The sequence below is a fragment of the Drosophila eugracilis genome, unplaced genomic scaffold (genome assembly GCF_018153835.1).
Source record: "Drosophila eugracilis isolate 14026-0451.02 unplaced genomic scaffold, ASM1815383v1 contig_539, whole genome shotgun sequence".
NCBI lineage: Eukaryota > Metazoa > Arthropoda > Insecta > Diptera > Drosophilidae > Drosophila > Drosophila eugracilis.
In genome coordinates this window covers 23479-49381 of record NW_024573415.1, presented here as the reverse complement: position 1 = coordinate 49381, position 25903 = coordinate 23479, and the positions used below count along the sequence as shown (strand labels likewise).

Sequence of the window (25903 nt, the reverse complement as noted above, 5' to 3'; positions counted from 1 at the left end):
TGAGCCAAAAAGTTTAATTCAATGCCTGCTGCCTTACGTAACAAATAGCAAAGTTGTAACTTGAAAATGGTAAAATACTAAATTTAATATAATATAACAAAAATGAACATCTTCTACGGACAATATGTTACCTTAAAAGATTTCTTTGTGTTTTTAAACACAGGATATAAGAAAGTAAAAATGATTTGAAAATCTCAAAATGTTCGCATATATATCAAAAAGGAAGTAGGTCTTGGAATATCTTTTAAAAAATGCTTTTTTTTTTAATCGAGTTTTCTTAGTTGAATTATTTAAAAAATTAAAAAACAAAAAAAGAAAAATAGAAAATGTTTATGCTTAAGCCAAAGAAAAATAAGAAAAATAAGGTGATAGCGATTAAAGATGTCGAAAAGAAACCGAGTCCTCTAGAGGATCCTTACAAATTGCTAACACCCTCTTGGTGTTGGAATGATTATATAAATCGCCAGATTGTTCCAACTAACTTGGCACCTACTTTATTAAAGGCTGCCGATCCCCAATTACACTCACCGATACCCAATAGTTACAAACTTAACATTCCGGATAATAGTGGCGGTTCAGTTGTTAATTCGATTATGAAATCATCATGTCCACCGCCACCGAAACTGTTCCCAACTCCATTGGATACAGATTTTGAAGATATTTTAACAATAACAAGACAACGTCGTCTACGCTGTACTGAAAAAGCCTTTAGTATCAAGGATTTTTTACACCAATCCAAGGAGAAACCAGAAAGCACAGAGTCCATATTTTCCCAAGAAACTGTAGACGAAAATGATGAGGGTCCAAAGTCAATTGCATCTGTTCCGGATCCAATGCTCTCTCATAAATATACCGCACACCATTTTGAGATGGTTTGGAAGTCAAAAAACGTTAAACTAAATGAAAGCTGTGCCATGACCATAACAAAAAAAAAGCAAAGTATGGCGGGTTCTAAGTTCTATGTACCAGTAAAAATAGCTAACAATGAGGCTATGTGGGAAACGATGAAACGTTATTTACACAATGACCTAGAGATCCAAATCGAATCGAATTTCTATTATGTTGATCGCTATCTGTTTACATATTACGCCGTCAATTTCCGTGGCTGTACGGGTTCTTTTTTGCAGTTACCAGTACAAAAAGTTCAGATCAGTCAGATCGCTAAACTGTACGAATGGATGTTGTGCGAAGGAAAACCCTTTCCCGCGGGCCCTGAAGCTATTTCAATATTTTCTGCCGCAAAATTTCTTGGTATTGAGGACTTAATGGAACAATATTGGACAGCCTTTTCGAGAAAAGGTGAACTCGCCATTTGGGAGATGACTGCATTTCACATATATCTTTTGGCTAAAGAACTCCGATGTTCGGAGATTATGACCGTAATGTTTGGGCGAATACGTAAATGCTTCCTGCCATTGGTGGCTTCTTGGGAGTTCCTAGAGTTCAATGTTAATGAAGTGACCTGTATGCTCTCTAATGATATGCTGTGTGTGAATAGCGAGGATGAGATCTTCTTTGCCGCCTTTTATTGGTTAGATTTTGCATGGAATGAGCGAAAGAAACATGCGGTTAAGGTTATGAGCGCGGTCCGCTTTGGAATTCTGTCGCCTTGGTTACGTCGATCCATTTGCAATGTACCGGAAAACGATCGCATCGGTGAGATTGGCCAATTGCCAGAGGTGAGTTAATGACTGATAATTTTGTAATCACGTATTTCAATATTTATTCCTTTTGCCATAGGTTTGTCGCTGGCTCTGGCAGGGTACCATGGTAAGTCAAGCGATCGTGGTCGATGGACAAAAGTCGCAAGATAAGTATGTTAAAATGCATTTGGACGAATGGCAACGCCATAAGATACCGGAGCGGTATTGGATCTACTGCTTGGGCGTACCGCATCATCATGACTATAAATGTTCTCGATTTCGTGAACTAACATATGAGACCTTCAAGAGATTCCTGCACAGCCTACATGCCCACGCCCAAATATTTATGGACAGTCTTCAGTTTGTGCCAAACAAGATCTGGAACACCTATCGCTGTTGTGTCGATGTTACCTACCGTCCATACAGGGACAGAAACTGCCGCAAACCACAGTTCTACTCGAAGGGAAAAAAAATCTAAAGGTACCCAACTAATTTTATATAGTTTATTTATATTTTTTGGTTTACCAAATAATAAAAGAAAAAACAACTTTTAGTTTATGTGAAATGAATTTATATATATTTCTCCTTAAAAAAAAACTGCATAATGCTTGAGCATCTGATTTTAATGAGTTTACAACTTTTCCTTTATCTTCATTCTGGATTTAAACTATAATATATTTTCGTAAATAAAAAGACATATGCTTAATCTTCGTTGTGATGGTTCTCGCTATCGTAGTCACCAGCTTCAAGGGTCGAGTTAACTACATTAGCGATATCCGCGATGACCTCATCATATCCAGCAAATTCTCTTTCATTTCCGGGATTATAATTGTCATCGGGCTGGGCATCCTGGGCAGGTGCTTCCCTGGTCTGGCCATCCATATATTTCCTTACATTTTCTTCGGTATGATCGACAATGCGACGTTGTTGGCGGCGGATGTAGTGCTTCTGCTTAATATAGATCGTTAGGATTCCCTTAATACCAATATAGGTGATTCCTCCAACGATGGCGCGATGAAATGGATCCTCCAGGCACTTGAAGAACAGCTTACCCACAGAGCTGGCCAAAGTGGGTAGAAATACGGCTCCGCAAATGAGGCGTGAGATGAAGACAGGTTCGCTCATTGGCGGATTATTTTGAAAATATGGCTGACTGATCGAACTATCAGTTTGATCGCCCACATTCTCTGTCTCCGATCCGTCAGCCCTTTTAAAGAATGGCAACTTTTTTAGAATGTTGTACTTGCTGCGTATAAACTTCAGTATAGCATCCTCCCAGCGAATCATCTGAGAGATGACTAAACCAATTGGGATAAATGGTAGACCCACCACCATAAATAACTCATTCTCCATCAGTTTAAGGCCACGTTGATGGCCAAACACCTGGACAACGGTAATTGCTCCAAATGCGATGGCAGTCCAATAGATCCAGAATATGAGCATTCCGAATGCCAAGTAGGGGCAAATTTTTCTTATTGCAACATCAATTGTGTCCAGGATTTGGGATATCGGATTCATTGGGGGAAAAACGATAATGTACTCTGTACGGCATTGCTGGCACATCACCGTTCGTCTGAGATTGCCACGTTGTTTCTCGTCGATCCAACGGTTCAGACAACTCTGATGAACCCATTTGGTGGACCCACGGCAGCTGCACGGCTGCACCCATTTAGCATGTATGTTGTCCTCGTCGGTTGCATAACATATCCAACAGGAACGCTCCGTTCTCACGCCCGATGGCTCAGATCCCTCCGATCCGGCATTGGCTCGAGCCGACGACAAATGTTCTAAATCAGAATCAGGATGCAGATCAGGTTGACGTGCCGACGACTCTATATTGGTATTCATAGTATCCCGAAATTTCACAAACAACCGGATCGAAAAATGATAGGCCGAACGGGAGGCAATACCCAAACACACACAACGAATTTTGTATAATTTTATCTTATATTAAAACGATACTAAAAGCACCTCTCGAATGCGTAGGAAAATAAGGACTGAACTAAATGACAGAGAGCGGGTGCTAAGGTATAAAGTCTCGTTGACAGTAAAATCGTAGGAACTATGATGGATATTACATATTACATAGACTACTTATTAATATTATTTAAATCTTTTATATTTTTTCTTATGTCCCTTACAATTTTAAATTATTTTTATTGTATTGCGTTTGTTAATAACATTGCGTTGCCGACTTTTCAGCGAGGGACTTTAATTAAAATTTTATAAACTTATTGCATACCATTGCGGGGCGCCAATATTAGCTACATGTAAAGAGTTTCTTTAACAGTGCGAGCTTTTTAATATAAAGTAACGAACTTTGTACTCCATAGCGGCTAAAATTACGCCTTTTGAGAGAAATTAGGGATATTTTTATGTGGTTAAAATTAGGAACTTTTGACAGCAGAGAGTCCAGTTTTTTTTCCGTTTCTTAGCTCTAATTTTGTCAAAACAAGACTTACGGATAAAACAGTGACTGTTTTATGCAGCTTACAAGCAAAACTTTAATCCCCTATACTTGCTTTTCTCATAATTCTTCTGATTTTTCAGTGAGAAATGGCTGAAATATCAGGACAACTATTTTAACAGAAATTCGCAACATTCTTTTCGGTTTTTTAGCTCTAGCTCGGTCAAAACAAGACGCACAGCCAAAAGAACAACTGTTATGTGCTGCTAACGACCAACACTAACTACCCATATCACTAGAATTTCGATTTTGGGAAAATCAATTTTGGCCCAAATTTCGCATTTTTGGTAAGGGGTACCATCAAAATTTTCAAAAATGGGCCAAAAATTAAGTTTCCCAGATTTGAATGGAAACCAATTGGGAATCATGGCAATCCAGTTACGTACCCTACGAGGTATTACACTCCTCATTTGGACCATTTTTGGCTGTGCTATGGACAAAAAACTGATTTTTTTGCGTCCAAAATACGTATACGTTGGTTGACAGCAGAGATGACGGTGTTTTTGCAGTTTCTTAGCTGTAACTTTGTCAAAACAAGCCGCATGGGTAAAGCAATGACTGTTTTATGCAGCTAACGACCGAATCTTAACACCCCTATACTTACTTTTAGCGTAATTGTTCTGATTTTTTTGTGCGAGCTCTGTTTTATGGGCTAAAATATCAGGAAACCGATTTTTAACAGAAATTCGCAACATTCTTTTCGGTTTTTAGCTCTAGCTCGGTCAAAACAAGACGCACAGCCAAAAGAACGAGTGTTTTGTGCTGCTAACGACCAACACTTACCACCCCTATCACTCGTTTTTCGATTTTGAGGAAATCAATTTTGACCCAAATTTCGCATTTTTGATAAGGGGTACCATCATCAAAATTTTCAAAAATGGGCCCAAAATGAAGTTTCCCAGATTTGAATGCAAACCAATTGGGAATCATGGCCATTAGGTTACGAGCCCCACGAGGTATTACATTCCTCGTTTGGCCCATTTTTGGCTGTACTATGGCCAAAGAACTGATTTTTTATGCCCGACATTATGCTACGTCTTTTGACAGCAGAGAGCACGGCCTAGTTGCCGTTTCTTAGCTCTAACTTTGTCAAAACAAGCCGCATGGGTAAAGCAATGACTGTTTTATGCAGCTAACTCTCGAACCTTAACACCCCTATACTTAGTTTTTGAGTTATTGTTCTGATTTATTGCTGCGAGCTCTCTTTTATGGTCTAAAATATCAGGAAACCGATTTCTAACAGAAATTCGCAACATTCTTTTCGGTTTTTAGCTCTAGCTCGGTCAAAACAAGACGCACAGCCAAAAGAACGACTGTTTTGTGCTGCTAACGACCAATACTAACAACCCCTATCACTAGTTTTTCGATTTTGGGAAAGTCAATTTTGGCCCAAATTTCGCATTTTTGATAAGGGGTACCATCATCAAAATTTTCAAAAATGGGCCCAAAATGAAGTTTCCCAGATTTGAATGCAAACCAATTGGGAATCATGGCCATTAAGTTACGAGCCCTACGAGGTATTACATTCCTAGTTTGGGCAATTTTTGGCTTTGGTATTGCAAAAAAACTGATTTTTTTATGCCGAAAAGTATGTTAAGTCTTTTAGCAGCAGAGATTCCGGTTTCCTTGCCGTTTCTTAGCTTTAACTTTCTCAAAACAAGCCCCATCACTAAAACAATGACTGTTTTATACAGCTAACTACCGACTCTTAACAATCCTATACTTGCTTTTATCATTATTGTTCTGCTTTTTCGGTGCGAGCTCTGTTTTAAGGGCTGAAAAATCAGGAAACCGATTTTTTGAGAAATTTGCAACTTTTATTGGGGTTTTTAGCTCTAGTTCGGCCAAAACAAGACGCACAGCCAAAAGAACGACTGTTTTGTGCTGCTAACGACCAATACTTACCACCCCTATCACTCGTTTTTCGATTTTGAGGAAATCAATTTTGGCCCAAATTTCGCATTTTTGATAAGGGGTACCATCATCAAAATTTTCAAAAATGGGCCAAAAATGAAGTTTCACAGATTTGAATGCAAACCAATTGGGAATCTTAGCAATCAAGTTACGAGCCCTACGAGGTATTACATTCCCCATTTGGGCCATATTTGGCTTACCTGTGGCAAAAAACCTGATTTTTTTTGGGCCCAAAGTTATGCTACGTTTTTTGACAGCAGAGCACGGCCTTGTTGCCGTTGCTTAGCTCTAACTTTATCAAAACGATGCGCACAACTAAAATAGTGATTGTTTTGTGCAGCTAACGCCCGAAACTAAAGTACACATTGCCAAATTTTTGCGAAAAATGTACTTATTTACTTTGCATGCAATATAATAGATTTTCAATTAAGAGTTCAACAAGGTATAACATTCCATATTCCGACCATTGTTGGCAAAGTTATGGAAAAAATACTGCTTATTAGGTGACAATCAGGATGGGCCCCACAGAAGGGCAACACCATAAAATTTACATTTTGATTGCAAATCTATTGGCATTTTTTTTAATGAAAAATAGGTCGGAACTAGAAGCTATAGCGAATTTACGGGCATTACTTTTTCGAAAATCATTTTTAGTAATACTAATAATATAAATAAAATTAATTTTTACATCAAACATCCAAGAAAGTTTAGTTTAGATTTTATTTAATATCTCTTCGATTCACATATGAATAGGTTGTTTCGATTTTGTGTGTGTGTTTGTGTTGTGTGGGTGTGTGTGTGTGTATGTGTGTCATTTCCATTCGATTCCTTTTCTGTTTTGCTATCGTTCGGGCCATTCGTTTCTGGCTACCAAACTGCTCTGTCAAATATCACAACTGTTAATAATAAGCGACTACAAGAATTGCGCAAAAAAAAAATCTCTTCAATATAGATATAAAAAAAAAAAGCACTACAGATAGAAAAACGGGAGATGCGTCTTCTTCAGCAGTTGGGGCACTTGACCAGCCCGACTTCGTCGCAGTTCATGCACTTTAATGCTACAAACTCCGCCGTAAAGTGGTTCCGGTGCACCGACTTCTTCGATCCGCTGCACGAAGGACATGGCAGCAGCCGGTATCCGCCGCACGTCTGGCACGTATATGCAGTGGAAATCGACTGGAAAATTTATTTAAAAAAAAAAAAAAACGAATTATTATTAAGTACATATTCATTGAGGCGAAAATTTAGAACAAAAAAAAATGCAAATTTTTTTTACGGCAAAACCAATTTGAGGGTAAAAAGAAGAGATTAACATAACTATTAATATATTTAATATATTTTCTTACTTTATACGGCTTTAATAATTGTCGCAATTCGCCACTTTCATTCAGTCGTTCTACAATTTCGGCATCCTGTAGAATAATTATTTTCATAATTAGCTGAGTTATTGAAATTAAAATTGACTATTGAAAATATTTTACCCCGATGTGCTGACCCTCGACGAAGAGTTGTGGCACCCGGATGGTCTCGTCGTGCATCCGCTCTCGTATTTCCTGCTGGTATTCCACGCTCATGAAAACATCCCGTTCCTCGAATTTAATTAGCAATGTACGCAGGATCTGTTTGACATTGGCGCATTTGGCATAAGTGTCCCTGATTATTCCCATGCTGGTGGTGTACAAAACCACCTTGCCCAAGTCCTTTTCCATGTAGTTCTGTAATTCGGTAAAAAAAAGTTTAAGTAAAAATGTTTTTTTATATTAAAATCTTAATCTTAAAAAAGTGAAGCTCTAAAAGTTTTCGTTTTATAATAATAGATAGTTGCAACTGTAACTAGTGTCTTGAACTCTGCTATGTGTGTGATATCTGACACTCCATCGCTGATTCACACATACACACACCTCGAAATTATATATTTGTTACAATAGCCAAGCTGGCTAATAGATCGAGGGCATCTTTGTTTTTAACCTTACCCCCACGAATCTACGGAAAAATGTTAAACAGCCTTGGCCATAAAACACATGAGCCTCATGGAATATTGTGGTTAAAAAAAAAAACAAACAAAAAAATACTTGCTAAACCAAAACTTAGCCAGTTTTGCTTTGCCAGACTAATTAGCGGATGGAATACCAGGAACAGATGATTCTCTCTGTTACAGGTTCTATCAGCGGCATCCATTATTATCAATTCATACCTCATATATGCTCATCATATATGTCTAAGCCATGGAATCACAACGAATCCAATTGAAAATTACGCATAGCTTTGGTTTTTTATAAATGGCAAATGAATGTTCAAAGTGAAAACTTTGCACAATTGAATATGTGAAGTATCTAACTCGATTCGGCGGACTTGTTTTATATTTTTCGTATTTTATTTACGCAGGGGGATTAAAGAGGGGGGCTCTTTTCCGTTAGTCAGCCTGATTAACTAGATTTTCATCGACGAAGACAGTCGATACCTTAAACTCGATTGAATTTCCCAAGGCGACCAGTTACCTCAGTATGTTGTCAAATTTTCGCGCAATGATTTATTGGTATAAGAAACATAAATTAATGGAGCAGGACATCTGGTAACTATATATAGAGAGTTATGATGGTGAAATGTGATCTGTAATCATGTGAAATTGTATCAAATTAATTGTGTGTGTCGCTTTTTGAGCGCACCAACAAGGGAATTGGTTAACATTAACCATCAAAAGTGCATAATTAATAACAAATATGAGCGATTTATTAGATTTAATGAGTCAATAAGTTACCAAATTTTTACAGGGGAAAGACGGGACCATAGATTGTTAGATATATATATGTATATATCAAACTGACTTTAATTATCAGTAATTGCTGGTTGTTAAGTTATGATAATTTATATTTTTAAATTTTACAATTATTTTAAAAAGGAAAATATATAACTTTCTTTGTTCTTAAAAATTAAACTAAATATAAGTTCTTTTAATCTATATAATTTAAAATTCATATTATCTTTAAGAAAATCCAATGCTAGGTATCTGCCTCGTCGACTATTTATATTGTACCATTGGGACTTGCGTCGGCGCATTGCACTTGCATAAGCTGCAAGTCCGAAACGAATCTGCGATCCCCATCCCCATGGTCAGGTGGTCAGGTGGCCACATGCATTCAAGTCAGTCGCCAAATCGCCTCAGGTGGCGGTTATTTAATATATGGCATATAATAACCAAACATAACGCCGTTCGTCAGAGACGAAGTAAACAAATGTAAAGCTGGTAAACTGGTACATTAATAGTTGCCATTTGCCATTAAGCGTCATTTGTCGCTGCTCTGACGAGAGTTCAAAGCCATCGAATGTAATGAACATGTTCATGAGAATAAAATGAAGAAAAAAAAAAAACGTGGAAAAAAGCAACAAAATGGATATGAATATGAATGAGGCTATGAACCGCAGGCCAAATAACTTAAAAATCTTATGAATTTTGAATGTAAACAAGGCTGTGAACTGTGAACCGCAGGCCAAATGACAACTCAAAAAATCTGGCCATCTTCTGCAGAACGCCAAACACTTAAAAATCTTACAAAAATTTATAAGAAAAACACACACACACTGCAGCTTTTTTAAGAGCTGCAAAAGAGAAAGCAGGTCAGTTGTTCGGCAGGAAAAAGGAGGGGTTTTTGGCAATCAATAGCTTTTGATCTGGGATTCCAAGGTGCAACAAAAAAACAAAAAAAAATCTCAATTAATACGTCACCACATAGCCCTTACATAACCCTTTGTTTCAGACTTTCCGACGGCCAGAAAGCGCGTTTCTCGATACCGATCGATGGATTTTTGCCTTTTTTTTTCCATAATATTTGGTTTTGTTTTTTTCGGGCAGCGCCACATAATCATGGGAATATATTTTGGGTTTCTTTCAAGTTCGAAACTGATGAAAAAATAACAAAGTTCGTTTTAAAGAATATTATGTCACTCAAAAGGCATCAATATTTTATTAATATGATTTCAATGTAAATTCTACATTTAAAATAATCTTATTAAATATACATAAATGAAAGATAAAGATAAAGATAAGGTATAGATTAAAGTGTAACCCCTTACTGCAATTGCTTTTTGGTATTGAAGTGAGGCTGTCGACTCATTGCGGTTAAGGTAGCGCATTGATCTGTCTTTAAGTCGGTTCTCACACCCAACTACACATATATCTTATATGCTTACATACTGTTTTTTTCCCCTCTTCGTCGGCGCCCCTTTCTTTTTGAATAAATTCACACACGTACGTGAGCGGAGTGGAAATATTTCACTTTCGTTTCGTTTGGGTTTTGGTTTTTGGTTTTTGGTTTTTGACTTTTTCAGTCTTCAGTTTTCAGACTTTGGTATTCCTGATGTTGTATTTTTCTGCCGTGCCCTGAACAAGCTTCAATTTGGCAATAATTGGATATTTTAATAAGCCCATTTCGTTCGGCTGCTCTCGCGGCTTTCTTTTGGCCCTGAAGGCAAATCTAAATTAAAATGCAGCTAACGCCCTTTGCGGGCTTTTGTTGCCTAATTGTTTGCCCAGAAATGTGTATCTTTATTTATTGTACACTCTCCTACAATGTAAAAGATTGCCCGAATGCCATAAACCTACAGCTCCTCAGTCACGTACATTTACGTTTTCATTTTCACTTTCGTTTGAAGGCGAAAATAAATATAACTAGTCGTCGTTGTTTCCCATAAAACAGTTTTCTTATTAAATTTTGAGTGCTTCTCTATAAAAATTAAACCAAAATAAAATAAAAATATTCTTTGTATGGTAATTAAAAGTAAGTTTCTATTGCCATTGCTAAATAACTTTAGATTGTTGTCATAAAAAATAAATTTTAGCAGCCAAAATATTACAGTTACTGTCCAATTTTTATTTTCGTCATAATAGTTATATTTTGGCAATTATTTCTCGGATTTTTAATACTTGCTATTTTGTGACCTGAAATTTGCTGCTTTGTTTCTTTATTAGCATAAACTTTGTTTTTATTTAATTGGGGCCAGTTAAAAAAAAAAGGTTTTTCAAGCAATTAAAACAAAATGTGAAAGATGCAGACTGGGTGGACTGTTGGTAAATGAGTGGTAGGTAAGGACAGGTCAGCAATTTCAAAGTAATTATTTTTGAGAAAAACAAACCAGCTGAAGGGCATTTTTCCACACAAAATTTTCTGTTTTGTTGTACAAAATTTCAAGAGCATTTATTGGGGGGGGAGGGAAATATTAAATTTGAAAAGTTTGGAAAGGGTAATTTGGTGTGTAAGTGGGCTTGTCATCGGGATTTACACACAAAGATAAACTTTCATTTTCCGGCAATACCTATTATAGCTTCAACTAAGACACGAGTATGCCATATGCTTGTGCTTAAACTCAAATTAGCTAAATGATATTTTAATGACACCACTCCAAACTCGTTTTTGAAACAAAAGCCAAAAGGAATCGACTTTGACCATAAAATATAATTCGATCTGTCTGTTCAGTATATCCGATTTTTGTTGTTTTGTTGTTGTTGTTGTTGCATAATTTACACATTAGTCGTCTTTATAATGATAATTTGTGTGTTTCTTGAAAAATTATACAAGCTGTTTTTAGCTAAATAATTTGGTTTCTTTCTGTTTTTGTTTCTGTTTTCCATTTTGCCAATAATTATATATTGATTTTGGTTTCAAGGTTGACTTTGCTAATTTGACTAAGAAAAATCGAAAGACAAAATAAATTTTTTCGGTCGTCCAAGAAGTTGACATTTAATTTGATGAGGCATTAAAACTTTTGATTGAATCGCGGATGAAAAATTAATGAATTTCAGGGGTCATCGAAGATGACAGCCCTATGATGATATACTTATCGAATTTTAAATGAATTCGTGAAGGTTGTTGAAAGCTGTTGAGGTTGTTTTACTAACTCTATGTTGTAGATATTGTTGACAAGACATTGAGATTGTCAGTTTAAGTCTAATGTTTTTTTTTTTTTTTTCAAAATTCAAACCGATCCCATTACACTTAACAAATCAAATCAGACACGAATATTAGATAGTTGTAAAAATATTACCCAACTTCCAGCAGGGTTAATTTGATACCCCCCCAGTCTGGTAAATTGATTTCGCAAAATCACATAATCTAACACTGATATTCAATAGCATAGATCAAGCCGATGACAGGGCAAAAATCGAGGGTATTTCGGAGGCGTGAGCGTGTCCAATTTGGGCTCAATAAAACTTCGATTTGAGACGCTCCCACCACCGGAAAATAGGTCAATTAATTTAAGTTTTTTTTTTCTTGTTTTCTTTAACATTTTTTTTTTTTTTTTTTTGATCCTCCCGTCAGAAGAGAACTTTCCCTAAAGAGAAAACAGAAATCAAAAGTAGAAGAAAAAAAGACAAAAAGACTCTTGCAATTAGTCAAGTAGCGGACCATTTAACCCAACATTTATCTAACTTATCTAGCTGACTATCTATGTATGTACCTCTTGCTACGTACTTCCGCCAGCATTTCAGCTTTCTTTTGCTTTTTTCGGATTTGTATCCATATAGAGATGAAGGGCGTATGTGACATATTAAGCCACTTAACGGCGATTTCAGACAACAACAACAACAACAACAAGCTCCGCAAATAGACAGCGGCAGTCAGGTGTTAATTGACTTTCAAGAAAGAAATTTCTCAAAAAAAAAAAAAACAATAATAATCATAACTGAAATAAAAAATATGAAGACCCAAAGAAATGCGATGAATCACAGACGAATCTGGACTCACTTTCACACAGGCCAACAAACGAACCCTCACATGCAATATTTATATATAATATATATATATATCGGCATTGCATAATGCCGTCTGGCTGCATATGTATCATTAGTTTTTGGCTGCATCTGTAGCTTTTGCTATGGTACATATATGTGCAAAAAGTCAGCAACCCAAAGACAAAAGTTTAAACAAAAATGCTAATAAAAAATAAAAAAAAAAAAGAAATCCATAACGAAACCGAAAACTTTCTCAATGAAAACACCCACATGCGATTGAATGGGTGTTTGTGTGAATCATTTGGCCAAACGGAATATTCAAAGTAGCCGCATAATAGTTGGAATATTTTGTGGCATTTCAATTACGCGCTTTCTGGCATTTCTCATATTTAATTGTATATCAAAAAAGACAAATGAAAAATAGGTTTTAATCTTTTAAACTTTGCAGTCGCAACTATTGGAACTTAAAAAAGATATAATATTTAACTTCTTATCTGTATAATTTTTTCCACATATGGAAACTCACATATCTAAAAAGAGCTATACACATAATCACTTAATCAACCTCCTATTTTGGAATACAAACATACAGTTTCTCGACTTAATGGCAGTAGTCGAGGCTTCTCGGAATTTACCTTCTAAAATGTTTTAAACGAATTTAAATTGATTTGACAACTTCACTAAGACTTTTCAGTAAGAGTTTCGATTGAATTTTTCTGCTGGCGGTGAATGCAATTGAATTTAATTACTTTCATTGCTCAAATATTTTTCATTTAACAAAAAAATGTATACAATTTTTCACTTGCAATTCATAAATTCACTTGATGTAGCCATTCACTGAATACATTTGAACACTACACCTCACCGTGTCATTTGATTGTGATTGTTTTTAGAGTATTGTTTTGTTTAACAAGTAACTAAGTATTAAATTGGCTAACCAAATAATTAAGATTTCTCACCTTGAAATTAGGCTGTTGCAGCTGCAAGAAGGTGGCTACTCCATTGCGCACACGATTCTTGACGCCCCTGACGGTTCCTTTGGCGGATTTAATCGTTGAGTTAGCTGAACGTTTGCCCTTTATCCGGACATCCCGAAAGCCGACAAAGTCTCCATCATGATCCTGTTCCTCCGGATAAGATTCCGTCGACGAATTTGAACCAAAACTCCGGAAATTATCGTGTTCGTTGACATGAAAGTTATAATAACCATCCGCCTCGTATTGCAGCGGTCTGCCATCAATTTTTGTGACCAAGGGACCAGGATCCCTTTCCCTAAGTCGAATATCTCTAAGCAAAGATGTGGGTAGTAGACCACCAGAGTGCAGAGAATCGCAGCTCAGCGATGAGTTGCTACTCTCATCGCACTCCTCGCTGTCATCGGTGAGGCTGTAGGCCCGATGAGGTGTGGGGTTTGGGTTTACCAGTGGGCTGTGATTATGGTTAAAGCTATCATCCTCTTCCTTAACCTTCAGTCGCGTTGTTTGTAAATGTAACTCCAGCTGCGGTGACCTCACCGTCTGCTGTTGGTGACCCTCCAAATCGCTGCCCGTGCCACTGTCCAATGTCTCGCATGGCGAGTACTGACCACTGGTGTCCACCAGATAGCACAAATTTTGCTGCTGCTGCTGCTGCTGCTCATGCATCTCCCCCACGCCCTCGTTCAGTTTCACCACACTAATCTGTTTGCCCAGAATCCGCGGTTGACCCTGGCTTTCGATCTGAATCTTCACTGTATTATTATTATTATTATGTTGCAATGTTGCTGCTGTGTCCGCTGCTGTTGCTGTTGACTGACTGCCAGCAATTTCACCATTGCAACAGATTATGGTCGGTGATGCTGCTGCTGCTGCTGTAGCTATTGCTGTGGCTGGTGCACCGGCAATTTCTCCTCCAATCCGAAGCAGCAATTGTGGATAGATTTTGGTGGTCGCTGGTGTTGCTGGTGCTTCAGTTGTTGTTGTTGTTGTTGTTGTTGCTGATGTTGCTGCTGTGTCGTAACTAGTTTCCAAATTATCTTTGGTTGTTGCTGCTGTGTCGCCAAATGCCAGCAACATGCCAGCCTGGGACTTGAGCGACATTTCAGTGTTGCTATTGCTCTTGGCAATTGCTGGTGCTACTACTTGTGTTGCTGATGTTGTTTGGGTTTCTTGAGTTACTTGGCTTGCTGGTGTTGCTGTTGTTGCTATTGTTGCCGTTGCCACTTCTGGTGATTCAATGATTATGGAAATACCGCGCATTGGCTCCAATCGCGACATATTGCTAGTGATTGCCGCCATGGTTCTACAGCATTTGTTTGTCTATATCTGATTTCAAATCACGATATCAAATGCCTATATCTCTTATGGCTATAGGTTGATGCAATCAAATGCCGGCTAATGATTTTGCTGCTGTGCGTTCCACTTGTTGCTATGATTTTCCTGGTGACCGTTGCCAAGTATTTTACAGTTAGACGGCCGCATGTAGATTGCTGCAATTGCTACTGCTGAAATGAAGAAGAAAACCAGAATTGTGGTAAATAGACAATTAGAAAAATTTAAGACTACTAATACAAATTTTCCAAAACATATTTTCTTTAAGTTTAATAGAAAACTGACTGAAGGCAGTTAAACTTGAAAGGGAATATAAATTCATAAATATGAAAGCCTACTAATCCAAGCATCTCTCAATTTTAATTAATTCTACTGGGGTCATATTTTTTCTGAGTGTTTAAGCCGCTACACGAGCTTGACATTTAAGCTGGAGATGATGCTGAATAAATGTTAAAAGCTTTGCCAGCGTTGAAAAAAAAAAGAAGATGTATATACAGATGAGAAACCAGAAAAAAAACCATAATCATAATAATGATAAAGACTAAACCGCCAAAAGCTGGCAGAACAGCCAAAAGAATGCCATAAACAAAAGGGAGAACACTGAATACCCTGAAATTTTTGCAAAGTGACACCAACTGGTGGTGTTCTATTTCCTGCAATACAGGAATTTTCTATTTATTATCATATTATGTATTATCGAACTTCTGGAAAGTTATCTTTGATAGATTTAAAACTTACTAACATAAACAAGGCTGCCTCTATATATTATTATAATTATTTGGAAAATGTTCATAATAATCTTAAGTTTACTTCTTAGAATTATTCAAATAATTGGTTCTTTTTAAATATAGTTAATTTCAGTTAAGTTTTGTCATTTAAATAGTGTATAAACTCAGAAATATTACTTTTACCTAACTTTTTTCAAAAATTTTCTTTCACAAAGTCGAAATGTTTTGCTTAATTAGTAGATGGTATGAAACTTTTTTATCAACAAAATCCTTAAAGATACTTTTTTTTCATAAATGACAGATGAAACATTTGTAAAATATTCTTTATCGTGGCATCCGTTGTACCAACAGTGGGTCAACCAGATCAATTAGTGCAGCAACTTTTTTGGCTTGGTCAGAGAATGTTCTTCGGAGTCAAGAACAAGTCGGGATTTACATTTGAATAGCTGGGGAACTTGAAATATTGGGCGCGCTCTGCCTGCGGGATTTTTTTTTTCCAATTTTTGTTGGAATCTGGAAACTGGTTACACTTGAACCTGGTATTTCTCTTGTATTTTTTTTTTTTTTTTCGATTTTCGTTGTTTGGAAATATTCGAACGGCGCTTACCCGATGTGGTTGTTATTGTGGTTGCTGCTGCTGCTGCTGCTGCTGGCCTGTATTCGCCGCTTATTGCACACAATTTTCATTTGGCCGCGTACCCCACACACACATTGTAAAAATAAAACAAAAATCGGAAAATTCAGAAAAACTGTTTCGCACTTAGAAATTTGTTATTAAGATATATTTTCAAAATATTGCACACGCACGATGACTGTTTTTTATATATTATCTTTATTCCTTTGGAATTTCTATTGGATTTAAAATATTTTCGAGTACTCGCCGCGCGTACAACCCATTCAAAATCGCGCTGGCAACTGAAAACCGCAGCAACAAAGTCGCTTTGGGTTGGCGTGTTTTGCCAGGGATTGTTTTTTACTTCTTCTCCACTGCTTCCTCTCTTTCTGCCGCTCATTCGTCTCGTCTCTTTCTCAAGCCAGTTGTTGTGGTTTTTTAATTTTTGCTTTCAAGAAACTCACAAAAAAAACCAGCAGCCACAGAAATTACCTGAAACAAAAGCAAGAAAGTCGCAATGAAGTGAAACGAAGTTTTTAGTACACTATAAAAAGTGTATAAATATTAATTTAAATATGAGATCTATTAGGTTCGCTAAATTTAGATTAGATTACACCATGTCAAAAAATGGTTACATATTTTATAAAATTATTATAAAATTTTATAATATAAAATATTATTATTAATTTGCTAAAAAAGCAAACAAAAATTTTTTAAACAAGCAGTTACAAGATTTTTAAAAAAATCACAACACCCCTTTAAAAAGTTCAACAAATATGCGCCGCTGAGAATTTGTTTACGTGCGCATGCGCAGCCGTTGACGACGCTGCTGCCTCTGCCACAGTCGCTGCCTCTGTTGACGTTGACGTCGGCACTTGTCCGTCGCTTTTATTATTGTTATTGTGGCTAGTGATGTTAGTGTTTTTTTTTTTTTATTATTGTTGTTGTTGTTGGTGGTGCTGGTGGCGCAGTACTCGTTTGTTGCCAAAGTTAATTGTTTGCTGCCGCAGCTGCACAGTGGAACATCGAACAGTGCGCGCGCGGGGCACAGTGGGCAGTGGCAGTGCTCGGTGGATGGAATGTGGCAAGGCCTCAAACTGGTTTCCAGTTTTTAGGAGCTCAGGTGCGACGACGCTGCCGCCGCGATTGAGACTTCAACTTTTCTGCTGGCAATCAAAACAACTCGCTGGCAAAATTGGTCGACTTAGAGCCACAGAAATTTTTAAGGAAAAATATCAGTTAAGAAGCACTATTTTCCTGTCAATCGAAATATAAATAAATAATAATTGAACAGTTTTAAAGTTGCATAAATCCACGTAGCAAGAATCAAAAGTAGAGTAGGCTTTATTATTCAATGGCAAATATTATATATGTATACATATTTGTTTTATTCATTGCATTTTGACCTAGTGGCTTTCCACTTCCCACGTATTTCGGCCCACTGTGCATGCCACTGGCGGTCGCATAAACGTCTTTGGTTTTTTTTCTGTGGCTGCATTCATGTTTTTTTTTTTTTTTGGTTTAGCTATTTCATTTTCTTCAACTATGCATATCTATCTATCTATATCTGTTCTGATATCCCCATCTCTGTCTAGAGAGGTGATCTTTCCGGCAACTAACAAAGTTTTAGATTTGTTTTTATAAGCAATATCTTTTATTTTGCATATAAAGATTATATTTTTAAAACCAATATTAAATTTAGGATATTTTGATGGACTTTTCTATTTATTTTTTCCATGATTTCTAGTGTCGCTAATTCTGTGGGTCATTTAATATGAAACTGAAATTTCCGCTTTATAAAAATATTAGTACAAAAAGCAAACTTTCCTTGAAGCGGCGGATCCGTTGGCTGAACAATTGTTGATGGATTTTGGCTTTTTAATTATATTTAATACCGAAGTGTTTATGCAAAGGAAAGGAAGAAACTGAAAAGAAAGACTCCTCGAATTTGTGTGTGCACGGAATGTAAAGCTCTTGCACTTGCAGTATGCAGAAAGTATGAGTGCAGCGGCAACATGCAACACATGCATTGCAGCTTGTAATTTACCGCTAATTCGATGCAGTGAGACGTCGTCCGACAATGACGACTACGACTACGACTACGACTGTATACCGCCCGCCCCCCCCTGCAACGCTAACTTGGTGGCCGGTCACTTGGCCAGTTTGTTACTGCCTGTTGCGCTCCGCTGAAATCACAAGGGCTGCTGCTGCAGGCGTTGCCCAATGCAGATGATTACCGTTGCACATGCGCACTCACTCAAGTTCACTGAAAGAAAACATTTTGCTAACTTTTATGAAAACCGTTGGCATTCCACTGCCAATATTTATGATATTGCTTTCATGGTACTATACTCTGTATTAGCTGTATTAGTTACAAATATTTATTTTTTTTGGCTAACGATTTTCTAAAATTAAAATTATGATTTTTGAAAAATGTATCTTAATTAAAAAAGTGTGTGAAGTCAAGCATCTTATTATTTAATTTTGAAAAAGCTAACTTAAATTTTTCATAGCAAATTTTTAAACCAAAATTAACTTATAATTTTATTTTTGTGTACTACTTACAGTTACTGTAAAGAAGCTATGTCCAAGCTTCGCTGAACCTGAAGAACGGTTAAGGAAGTTTATATGTGTAAATTGGAATTGGAATTAAAGGGGTCTGAGCATAACGTTGCAGAAAATCATACAAATTTATGTAAGTAAATTTTAAAAAAAAAAGCTTACTTAAGAACAGCCCATAGTTGCCAATTTAAATACCATTTGAGTTTAAGTTTTTATATTGTTTATTGTCAGTTGAGTTGAAATTTTTGTTATTATTTATCGGTTGCGAATTTAACATTAGTAAATTATCATACGTTGTACCATATTACCTTTTATTATCATATTTCATGGGTTCATAGAACGAATGAGTGAATTTTACATCAATTACGAGATCCTTGAGGGAGCAAAAAAAAAATGATGAACCATACAGTAATAATCGAATATCTTTGGGTAATTTTTATATAATTATTGCTTTTAATGCATTTAATCATAATCCGTTTGGATTGGATAGCAATCTGTGGGGTTGTGTTTTGGGTAGTAGGAGGTTGTCTATATATCGCATGTGGTTTCGGTTTAAAACTCGTTTCGTAGGGGGTTTCTTTATTGTCAACATCAATAACACTTAATAAATGTATAATATATATATATATATATTTTTGTTTCCTTTCGTTCTAAATAGATGTATATAATATATCGATGTATATGTATAAATATACCATAAAGAAATGTAGAATTTATAATACAGTGAAATCAATTGCTATTTGGGGTAGTGAATTGATTTTAACGAGTTTTATTATTGGTTTTCTTGTCTTTCTTGTCTTTCTTTTAAAAATGGCCAATTGTGCTGACCATATTTTTGTAGCAAAAAAAAAACCGAAAATCTTTTACATTTGATATTTTATGATAAAATAAATTCACGCACCCATTAGCTGCATTTCAACACACATAAATATATGTAAATATATATGTGTATATACATATATATATTTGTTAATTTGTATAATAGTGATGATATTAGTGAGTGAGTCATTTAACCTTAAGCTGCCTTCTCCAGTTATGTATATGTATATCTATATAGAGTTCCTTTTTCCACCTATTTGAACGGTTGCGTTGGCGTTTTGTTTTCAATGTTAATTTGTTATGTTAGCTTTAATGTAAATATATGTATATATATATCTACAGATACACTCCCTATATATATGGTAGATCATAAGTACAATGGAGTGCTATGGCGATGTTATCGGTTATCAACAAGTAATTTTAATCGTATAACTTTCGATTAGAGCAAAACATAACGCATTTCCAATATATATGTATATCCCCTTCCCATTTTATTTTCTCTATAACACTGAGACGTTAAAGGTTTTTTTGCTTATTTTGTTTTTTGTTTGCAATTTTTAAGCATTAGTTCTGGATGTGTGATATGATTTCGTGATATAGCCTGCAGGAGCAACATTATCATCAATAAAAAACAGTAAAACACAGAAAGCCGAGCTGATCACAACAGAGAATGAACTGTGGTAGGTATATAGTTAATATATATATATAGTTTTATATCTCTTATAGGTGGTGCCCCAAGCTCGCATGATATGGTCAAATTAAACAGTTAAGTCTAAAATACAGCGTAATTATAATATATATATATATAGTTATCATATATATGTATATATATATATATCGTATATAGTCAGCAATTTGTGGTTGTGGCAAAGAATACGGTTTCTCTTTTCATGATAGCGAAATCGGATATGTAGACCCTATAAGGATGGCCATATAACAACTATGCACTCTCTCTTCCTGCCCTTTTCGATTCGAAAATACAAATGAAACCCAGAAGACAAAAAGGCAATGGAAAATAATAATCATATATACCACATATATGGCCACATGCTAATGATTTTATGAGGAAATATTACCATTGATTTCTTCTTTGGTTTAATGTTTTTCTATAGCTTTCTGCTTGAATGAAACCGCGCATCCAGCGTCGAGTTTTTGTTTTTTACCTATTATTTCTATTTTTTCCTATTTTCCTTGTTTTGTGGTTGCTTTGCATTATATATTTGTTTTTCGTTTACTTTTTTGGTTTTATCTTTGAACAGTCTTTGGGACCATATAGGAGTTTTGATATCAACGCCGCCCAACATCGGTGAGTGCTTTAGTTATTGTCCATATTTACATCAAGATTAATTTTATATTTACTTCATCCGTTTCTATTTTGTTTTTGTTTTCGTTTTCGGTTGCGGTTGCGGTTCATCTGTATCATCTGACTTATTGTCGTTGTTGTCTATTTATGTAATTTTTTTTTTTTTTGGATCCTTTGGGCTTACTCCTCCTCTTCTAGAGACTTTTCGGGTAGTCCATATTTGGGGCAGCACATACCCTCCGTTCCGTCCATGTTGAAGCAGAAAATGCTACGCTCCAATTCGGTTGGTTCGTGGGGCACAATTCCGTGGACTTCCCTTAGTTCCGCCTCGGGGAACCAGGCGGGATCTGAGTCCTCCACCACTTTGATGCCACACAAACTGGAAAAATAATTTGTTATTATTTTTAAGAATACATTTTTGAGTTCATCAGAAATCGACTTTTATTTATCAAAAACATTTATCTTACCGCAGCACCGCAACAATGGGAATCCACAGGATGGACGAGAGGATAAGGAAGAAGGCAACGACGATGCACCAGTGTGGCCATTCCATGGCCTCGGCGGCTCCCTTGGAACCAATCCATGCCGGATAACTACTGCCCTCGGTCAGAAGTTGATAGAATGAAGCAAGCAGGATGGTGACCATAGCACATGGCGACAGATACTTCCAGCAGAACATCCAATAGAAACTTGGCCGCGATCCTGTCATCATTTCTATATCATCAGAGAACCGGCGAACCCCGTAAATATAGCTTATCGACAGGCACTCGAAAAGCGCGATAATCAGCAGCGGGAAATTGCCGGCGAAACTGTCCATTAACTGGAATATATAACTACCAGCTCCATTGGCGAAGCACATGGAAATCAGGCAGCACGAAAAGCACAGCACCTGTGGGATTAGAAATTAAAAAAATTAATTTCAATTTATGCAATGAAAAGGTTAGATATTTCTTTTTATAAAAATATAAATATTCTCACCCCCACAATATATTCCTTAGGCAAATTGGGGAATAGTTTCATGTCCACCAGCGATGTGACCACACCCTCTAGGGTCCCGAATTGCGAGTCGATTCCTAGGGTGAAAAGCATCAGGAAGAACAGGACGGCCCATAGTTGAGCACCCGGAAACTGATTAATCGCCTCCGTAAAAATAATGAAAGCCAATCCTGTGCCCGAAGCACTCTGCAAAGGTAAATTCAAAAATAATTACTTTTTGTTTTTAATGATTTGAACCTATCTTGAAATTATTTTTTAAAAAAGAATCTGTATTTTTCCGATAATATTTAAAAAATGTTCCACATTTAGAATGTTACTCATTGAGTTACTCACATTGGCCAGTTCCGTTTGCAGATCGCAAATGGGCAGGTTTTGAGTCTTGTTCTGGGCCATTAGTCCATTTCGTTCTTCGGTGCAGCGATCAAAGGTCGCCGTGGCCTTGAACCCAATTACCGAGAACACCACAACTCCGGCGAACATAGAGGTCCCGCAATTGGTCAGCGATACGAGAATGGCGTCCCTATAGCAATTATTGTTCGCCGGATTGTATGAACTGAAAGCTATTAGACCGCCGAAGGCTAATCCAAGCGAGAAAAAGATTTGGGTGCCGGCTTCTAGCCAAACAACTGGATCCAAAAGTGTTTCCCATCGAGGTGTAAACAAGTGGGCCACCCCATCGGCAGCTCCTTTTAATGTAATCCCACGAAAAAAGAATATTATGAGGACCACATATGGGAATATGGCCGTCATGTAGACGATTTTGCCCGACGACGTGATTCCCTGTACCATGCAAATGTAGACCAAAAACCAGGATACAATCAACGCTATAGCCATGTGATAATTGAAGTTCTCGGGCATATCCACACTTTCCGAACATTGCAATGTGGTGCGATACCAATAGAATTGCGTGGGTGACGAGGCCACACACTCCGGTTCATGATCGTAGGTAAAGTTCTTATACAATCTTGTGGGACAATCTGCCCATGGCAATGGTGATTCGAAGCTATGCAGCAAATAGATCAGACACCAGGCGATTATGGTGTTATAGTACAATGCCACTATGTAGCTAACCACCGCCGAGGAGATACCGATACCGCCCAGATATGGCGATACCTGACTCCAAACGCCAATGGCTCCTTTCCGCAGCCGCTGGCCAATTGCCAGTTCCAGATAGAAAATCGGTATGCCCTGGATGCACAGCATTATGAAGTACGGCACCAAGAAGGCTCCGCCGCCATTCTTCTGGGCCAAATACGGGAAACGCCACACATTTCCCAGGCCAACGGCATAGCTGTGGGTTGGAAATTAGTGACTTGTATTTAACTTCTTAGTCCGTGTCTTTAACACCCACCCAATGGTGGCCAGCAGAAACATGATCTTGCTGTCCCAACTCTCACGCTCCTCGCCTTCCTTCTCGCCCTCGACGATGTCCTGCTGATCCGCTGTGGACGAGGCATTGGCCACCAGTTCAGCCTTGGCCTTTGAGGTGCTTGCCTCGGATCCAAAGGGCGGAGGATCCTGTTCCAGTTCCGAGGACTCGTCGAAGGCATCCGACATGAAGCCCTGATTAGTGGCTCCATAGAGTGGCTGGTGGTGGTGAAGCGATGTGTGATGGTGATGGCTAACGCCATGCTCCTTTGATACCAGGCGACCTCGCAGTTCCTGGAATAATTAATTCGGCTTAGTAATTGCATAAAAACAATAACGCAAGAAAAATGAACTGATTAATATCCTTTCTTGGCCTAAAATAACCGAATTTCCTAGTCTTACTTTAGCGAAGTAATCCTTGCTTAAGTAATTTACAATCAAATATTATTAGCGCATTCCTAAAAAAAAAAATCGGGAAAACAAATTATCTACAAGTTTACTAGCTTTTATTTTTACAAATCATAATTAGTTTTTTTTTACTTTTATTTTATTCACACACTTTTGCACGAAAATCTCGAACACAAGAACCTACATAATTACAAGGATTTCTGAGGGTAATCCTCTTGACTTACCCTTAATTCCAGCTGATCAATGCTCTTCTGGCTTTTGAGGACTATATCCCGGGAGCTTTGACGGCGCAATAACTGAGCTGTGTTGGCCATGATTGCGTTATATTATTATTTCGATTAATTATTACTCTTTATTATATGTGTGCTTATGGGTGCTGTGTGTATTTCTATATGTCTGTATGTGGGTGCCTCTAAGTGTGCTCTTTATCACTTCCGTTTCCGAATTGTGCAAATATTCCGTCAGTTTTCACGTTTTTCGGCGCCACTTGGTGTTTCGATCAAGTAACTAGCAACTCACTGGACATATTTCTTGTAGCATACTTTTATGGATGGCTAAATATAACGCATGTTAACCCCTTGTGGTTGGCTGTGTTTTTCGGTTTCTTTTTAATAGCTTATTTCTGGTTTTTATTTTGTTTTTTTTTACTATGGTTAGGTGGTGCTTTTGTTAGTGCTTAATTGCAGGTGATAACGGTGCATTAGTAGTAGACGCCATCGCAGTGCCGCTAGCTGCTTTTGTCAGGTGAAATACGTATTACTAATAATTGTATACACCATGCATGCACAGAGAGAAATAGGTATGGTAAAAACAAAGTACGTATACAAATATGAGGATTTTCATTAATAAGATACTTCTTTAAAAATAATGAAATAAATATAATTCTTGAAAAATAGACCAAAATGTTGGTTCTAAAATTAAGAACTATTTAATAACTCTTTATTATATAAAAATTAAATTGATAGTATATATTATAGTATTTTTTCTAACGGGTGCCTTTCATCAATCAAATCATGCATTAAGAAAGGACGCACGCACACACTGTGACATCTATGGGCCTTGCGTGTGACTGGGTCCACTAAATAAATCAATCAACGAAGATACCTTAACCCCCCCATCGCACCCTTGAACATTTTTCGCCCACTCACTAATGCAGTGTAATAGAATTTACTTCTATTTTTCGACCTGTGATTAGTTAAGGCTTAGTTTCCCAGGGCGATGTAGGTTACTTTATGTCGGAGGTCATTTTTCAAGTCTATAATAGCATGCTTTTAAGGATAGATTTTTTTCTGGGGTATCTACGGTTCAGCATATTTACTTTTTTTGCGCCTTTTTAAATGGCGAAGAATATCCTTTTTGATTGCTAAAATGTCTTTTCTTATTTTGGTTGCACGTCAAAACTCACTTATATAACCGAAGAAAACACTCGCGAAAAAAATGAAGTCGCACTAAAATAAAACAAAGAAATAATGATTAACTCCGACCGATGATGGTCGCGGGAGGACGCGTGGGGATTATAATCCTATTATCCCTTAATTAACGGTTGCAGGTGGTTGCATTAAAACCTATTTAAAGACCGATTATTTCGCTATCCCGTGATTCTGGTTGGGATAACGTAACGGTGTGGCGTAACGGGACGTTGGCAGGAAACTGTTGAGCAGCAAAGGACGTAACAACCGAATGGCTAAACGAAAAGGATAACGATTAACGGGGGCGGACGAGCAATAACGGGAGAGAGCAAGTAAGCAAAAAGAGCAGCGCAGACGCAGCTTGACATTAGCACGGGTGCGAGCGAGATGGTGTCACGCGAATTCGACCGAAAGGGAAGATAAGGTAAACAGAAAAGGGAAGAAAATAAGGCAATTATCTCGAAATTTAAATATTAGCTTTTATTTAGAACATTTTTCAAGGCTTTAAATCAAGGTCTACCACTTAAAGTTAGCTAATTATTAAATGCAAAAAGTCAATCAGAAACGAATTATTTGATCCTTTTTCAAATACTCCAATCAGTTACAACTGCCTTTAACAAAAGGCGTTAGTGACATT

At 37.1% G+C, this 25903-nt stretch overlaps 4 protein-coding genes across 14 annotated transcripts in view; 1 reads left to right on the top strand and 3 right to left on the bottom strand.

Annotated features, from left to right (window-relative positions):
- Window positions 1–21088, top strand: part of LOC108104308 — a 91575-nt gene extending 70487 nt beyond the window's left edge. For 5 of the 7 annotated variants that reach the window (XM_017210288.2, XM_017210289.2, XM_017210290.2 and 2 more), the window contains 2 exons: window positions 1128–1679; window positions 1741–2201. In XM_017210288.2, the coding sequence (XP_017065777.1) occupies window positions 1128–1679; window positions 1741–2121 (933 nt within the window). In that variant the 3' untranslated portion in view covers window positions 2122–2201. Of the gene's footprint in view, window positions 1–107; window positions 1680–1740; window positions 2202–18968; window positions 19097–20344; window positions 20463–21041 lie in introns of those variants that run through there. The other 2 variants (XR_001772291.2, XM_017210287.2) reach the window with 2 other exon arrangements.
- Window positions 2204–3693, bottom strand: LOC108104311 (E3 ubiquitin-protein ligase MARCHF5). The gene has a single exon (XM_017210295.2). The coding sequence runs from the start codon at window positions 3489–3491 to the stop codon at window positions 2346–2348; it is 1146 nt and encodes a 381-aa protein (XP_017065784.1). The 5' UTR covers window positions 3492–3693; the 3' UTR covers window positions 2204–2345.
- LOC108104307 (glutaredoxin domain-containing cysteine-rich protein CG12206) lies at window positions 6731–16786 on the bottom strand. 2 transcript variants are annotated; one of them, XM_017210285.2, is made up of 5 exons: window positions 16396–16786; window positions 13711–15233; window positions 7506–7739; window positions 7371–7436; window positions 6731–7200 (listed from the first exon to the last, which is right to left on the bottom strand). In XM_017210285.2, exons 2-5 carry the CDS (start codon window positions 15025–15027, stop codon window positions 7027–7029), a joined length of 1791 nt encoding a protein of 596 aa, XP_017065774.1. In that variant the 5' UTR covers window positions 15028–15233; window positions 16396–16786; the 3' UTR covers window positions 6731–7026. The 2 variants fall into 2 exon arrangements, with proteins under 2 accessions (XP_017065774.1, XP_017065775.1); XM_017210286.2 differs by having other exon boundaries at window positions 13711–15230.
- Window positions 21089–21263: 175 nt separating the features above from the next.
- LOC108104305 (sodium-dependent neutral amino acid transporter B(0)AT3) lies at window positions 21264–25864 on the bottom strand. 4 transcript variants are annotated; one of them, XM_017210281.2, is made up of 7 exons: window positions 25176–25864; window positions 24082–24591; window positions 23433–23743; window positions 22415–23372; window positions 22064–22267; window positions 21553–21974; window positions 21264–21464 (listed from the first exon to the last, which is right to left on the bottom strand). In XM_017210281.2, exons 2-7 carry the CDS (start codon window positions 24169–24171, stop codon window positions 21266–21268), a joined length of 2184 nt encoding a protein of 727 aa, XP_017065770.1. In that variant the 5' UTR covers window positions 24172–24591; window positions 25176–25864; the 3' UTR covers window positions 21264–21265. The 4 variants fall into 4 exon arrangements, with proteins under 4 accessions (XP_017065770.1, XP_017065769.1, XP_017065771.1 ...); XM_017210280.2 differs by having other exon boundaries at window positions 24082–24588; XM_017210282.2 differs by having other exon boundaries at window positions 24082–24588; window positions 25263–25864.
- Between the last annotated feature and the right edge of the window lie 39 nt (window positions 25865–25903).

Excerpts from the sequence above, each read along its gene's own strand:
- LOC108104311 (XM_017210295.2), bottom strand. The coding sequence starts at position 3,491 with ATGAATACCAATATAGAGTCGTCGGCACGTCAACCTGATCTGCATCCT.
- LOC108104305 (XM_017210281.2), bottom strand. The coding sequence starts at position 24,171 with ATGGCCAACACAGCTCAGTTATTGCGCCGTCAAAGCTCCCGGGATATA. Across the intron at positions 21,975-22,063 it reads CTAAGGAATATATTGTGGGG|GTGCTGTGCTTTTCGTGCTG; the intron begins GTGAGAATATTT and ends CTAATCCCACAG. Across the intron at positions 21,465-21,552 it reads CCCATTGTTGCGGTGCTGCG|TTTGTGTGGCATCAAAGTGG; the intron begins GTAAGATAAATG and ends TTATTTTTCCAG.
- LOC108104307 (XM_017210285.2), bottom strand. The coding sequence starts at position 15,027 with ATGGCGGCAATCACTAGCAATATGTCGCGATTGGAGCCAATGCGCGGT. Across the intron at positions 7,740-13,710 it reads TGCAACAGCCTAATTTCAAG|AACTACATGGAAAAGGACTT; the intron begins GTGAGAAATCTT and ends ACCGAATTACAG. Across the intron at positions 7,201-7,370 it reads AATTATTAAAGCCGTATAAA|TCGATTTCCACTGCATATAC; the intron begins GTAAGAAAATAT and ends TAAATTTTCCAG.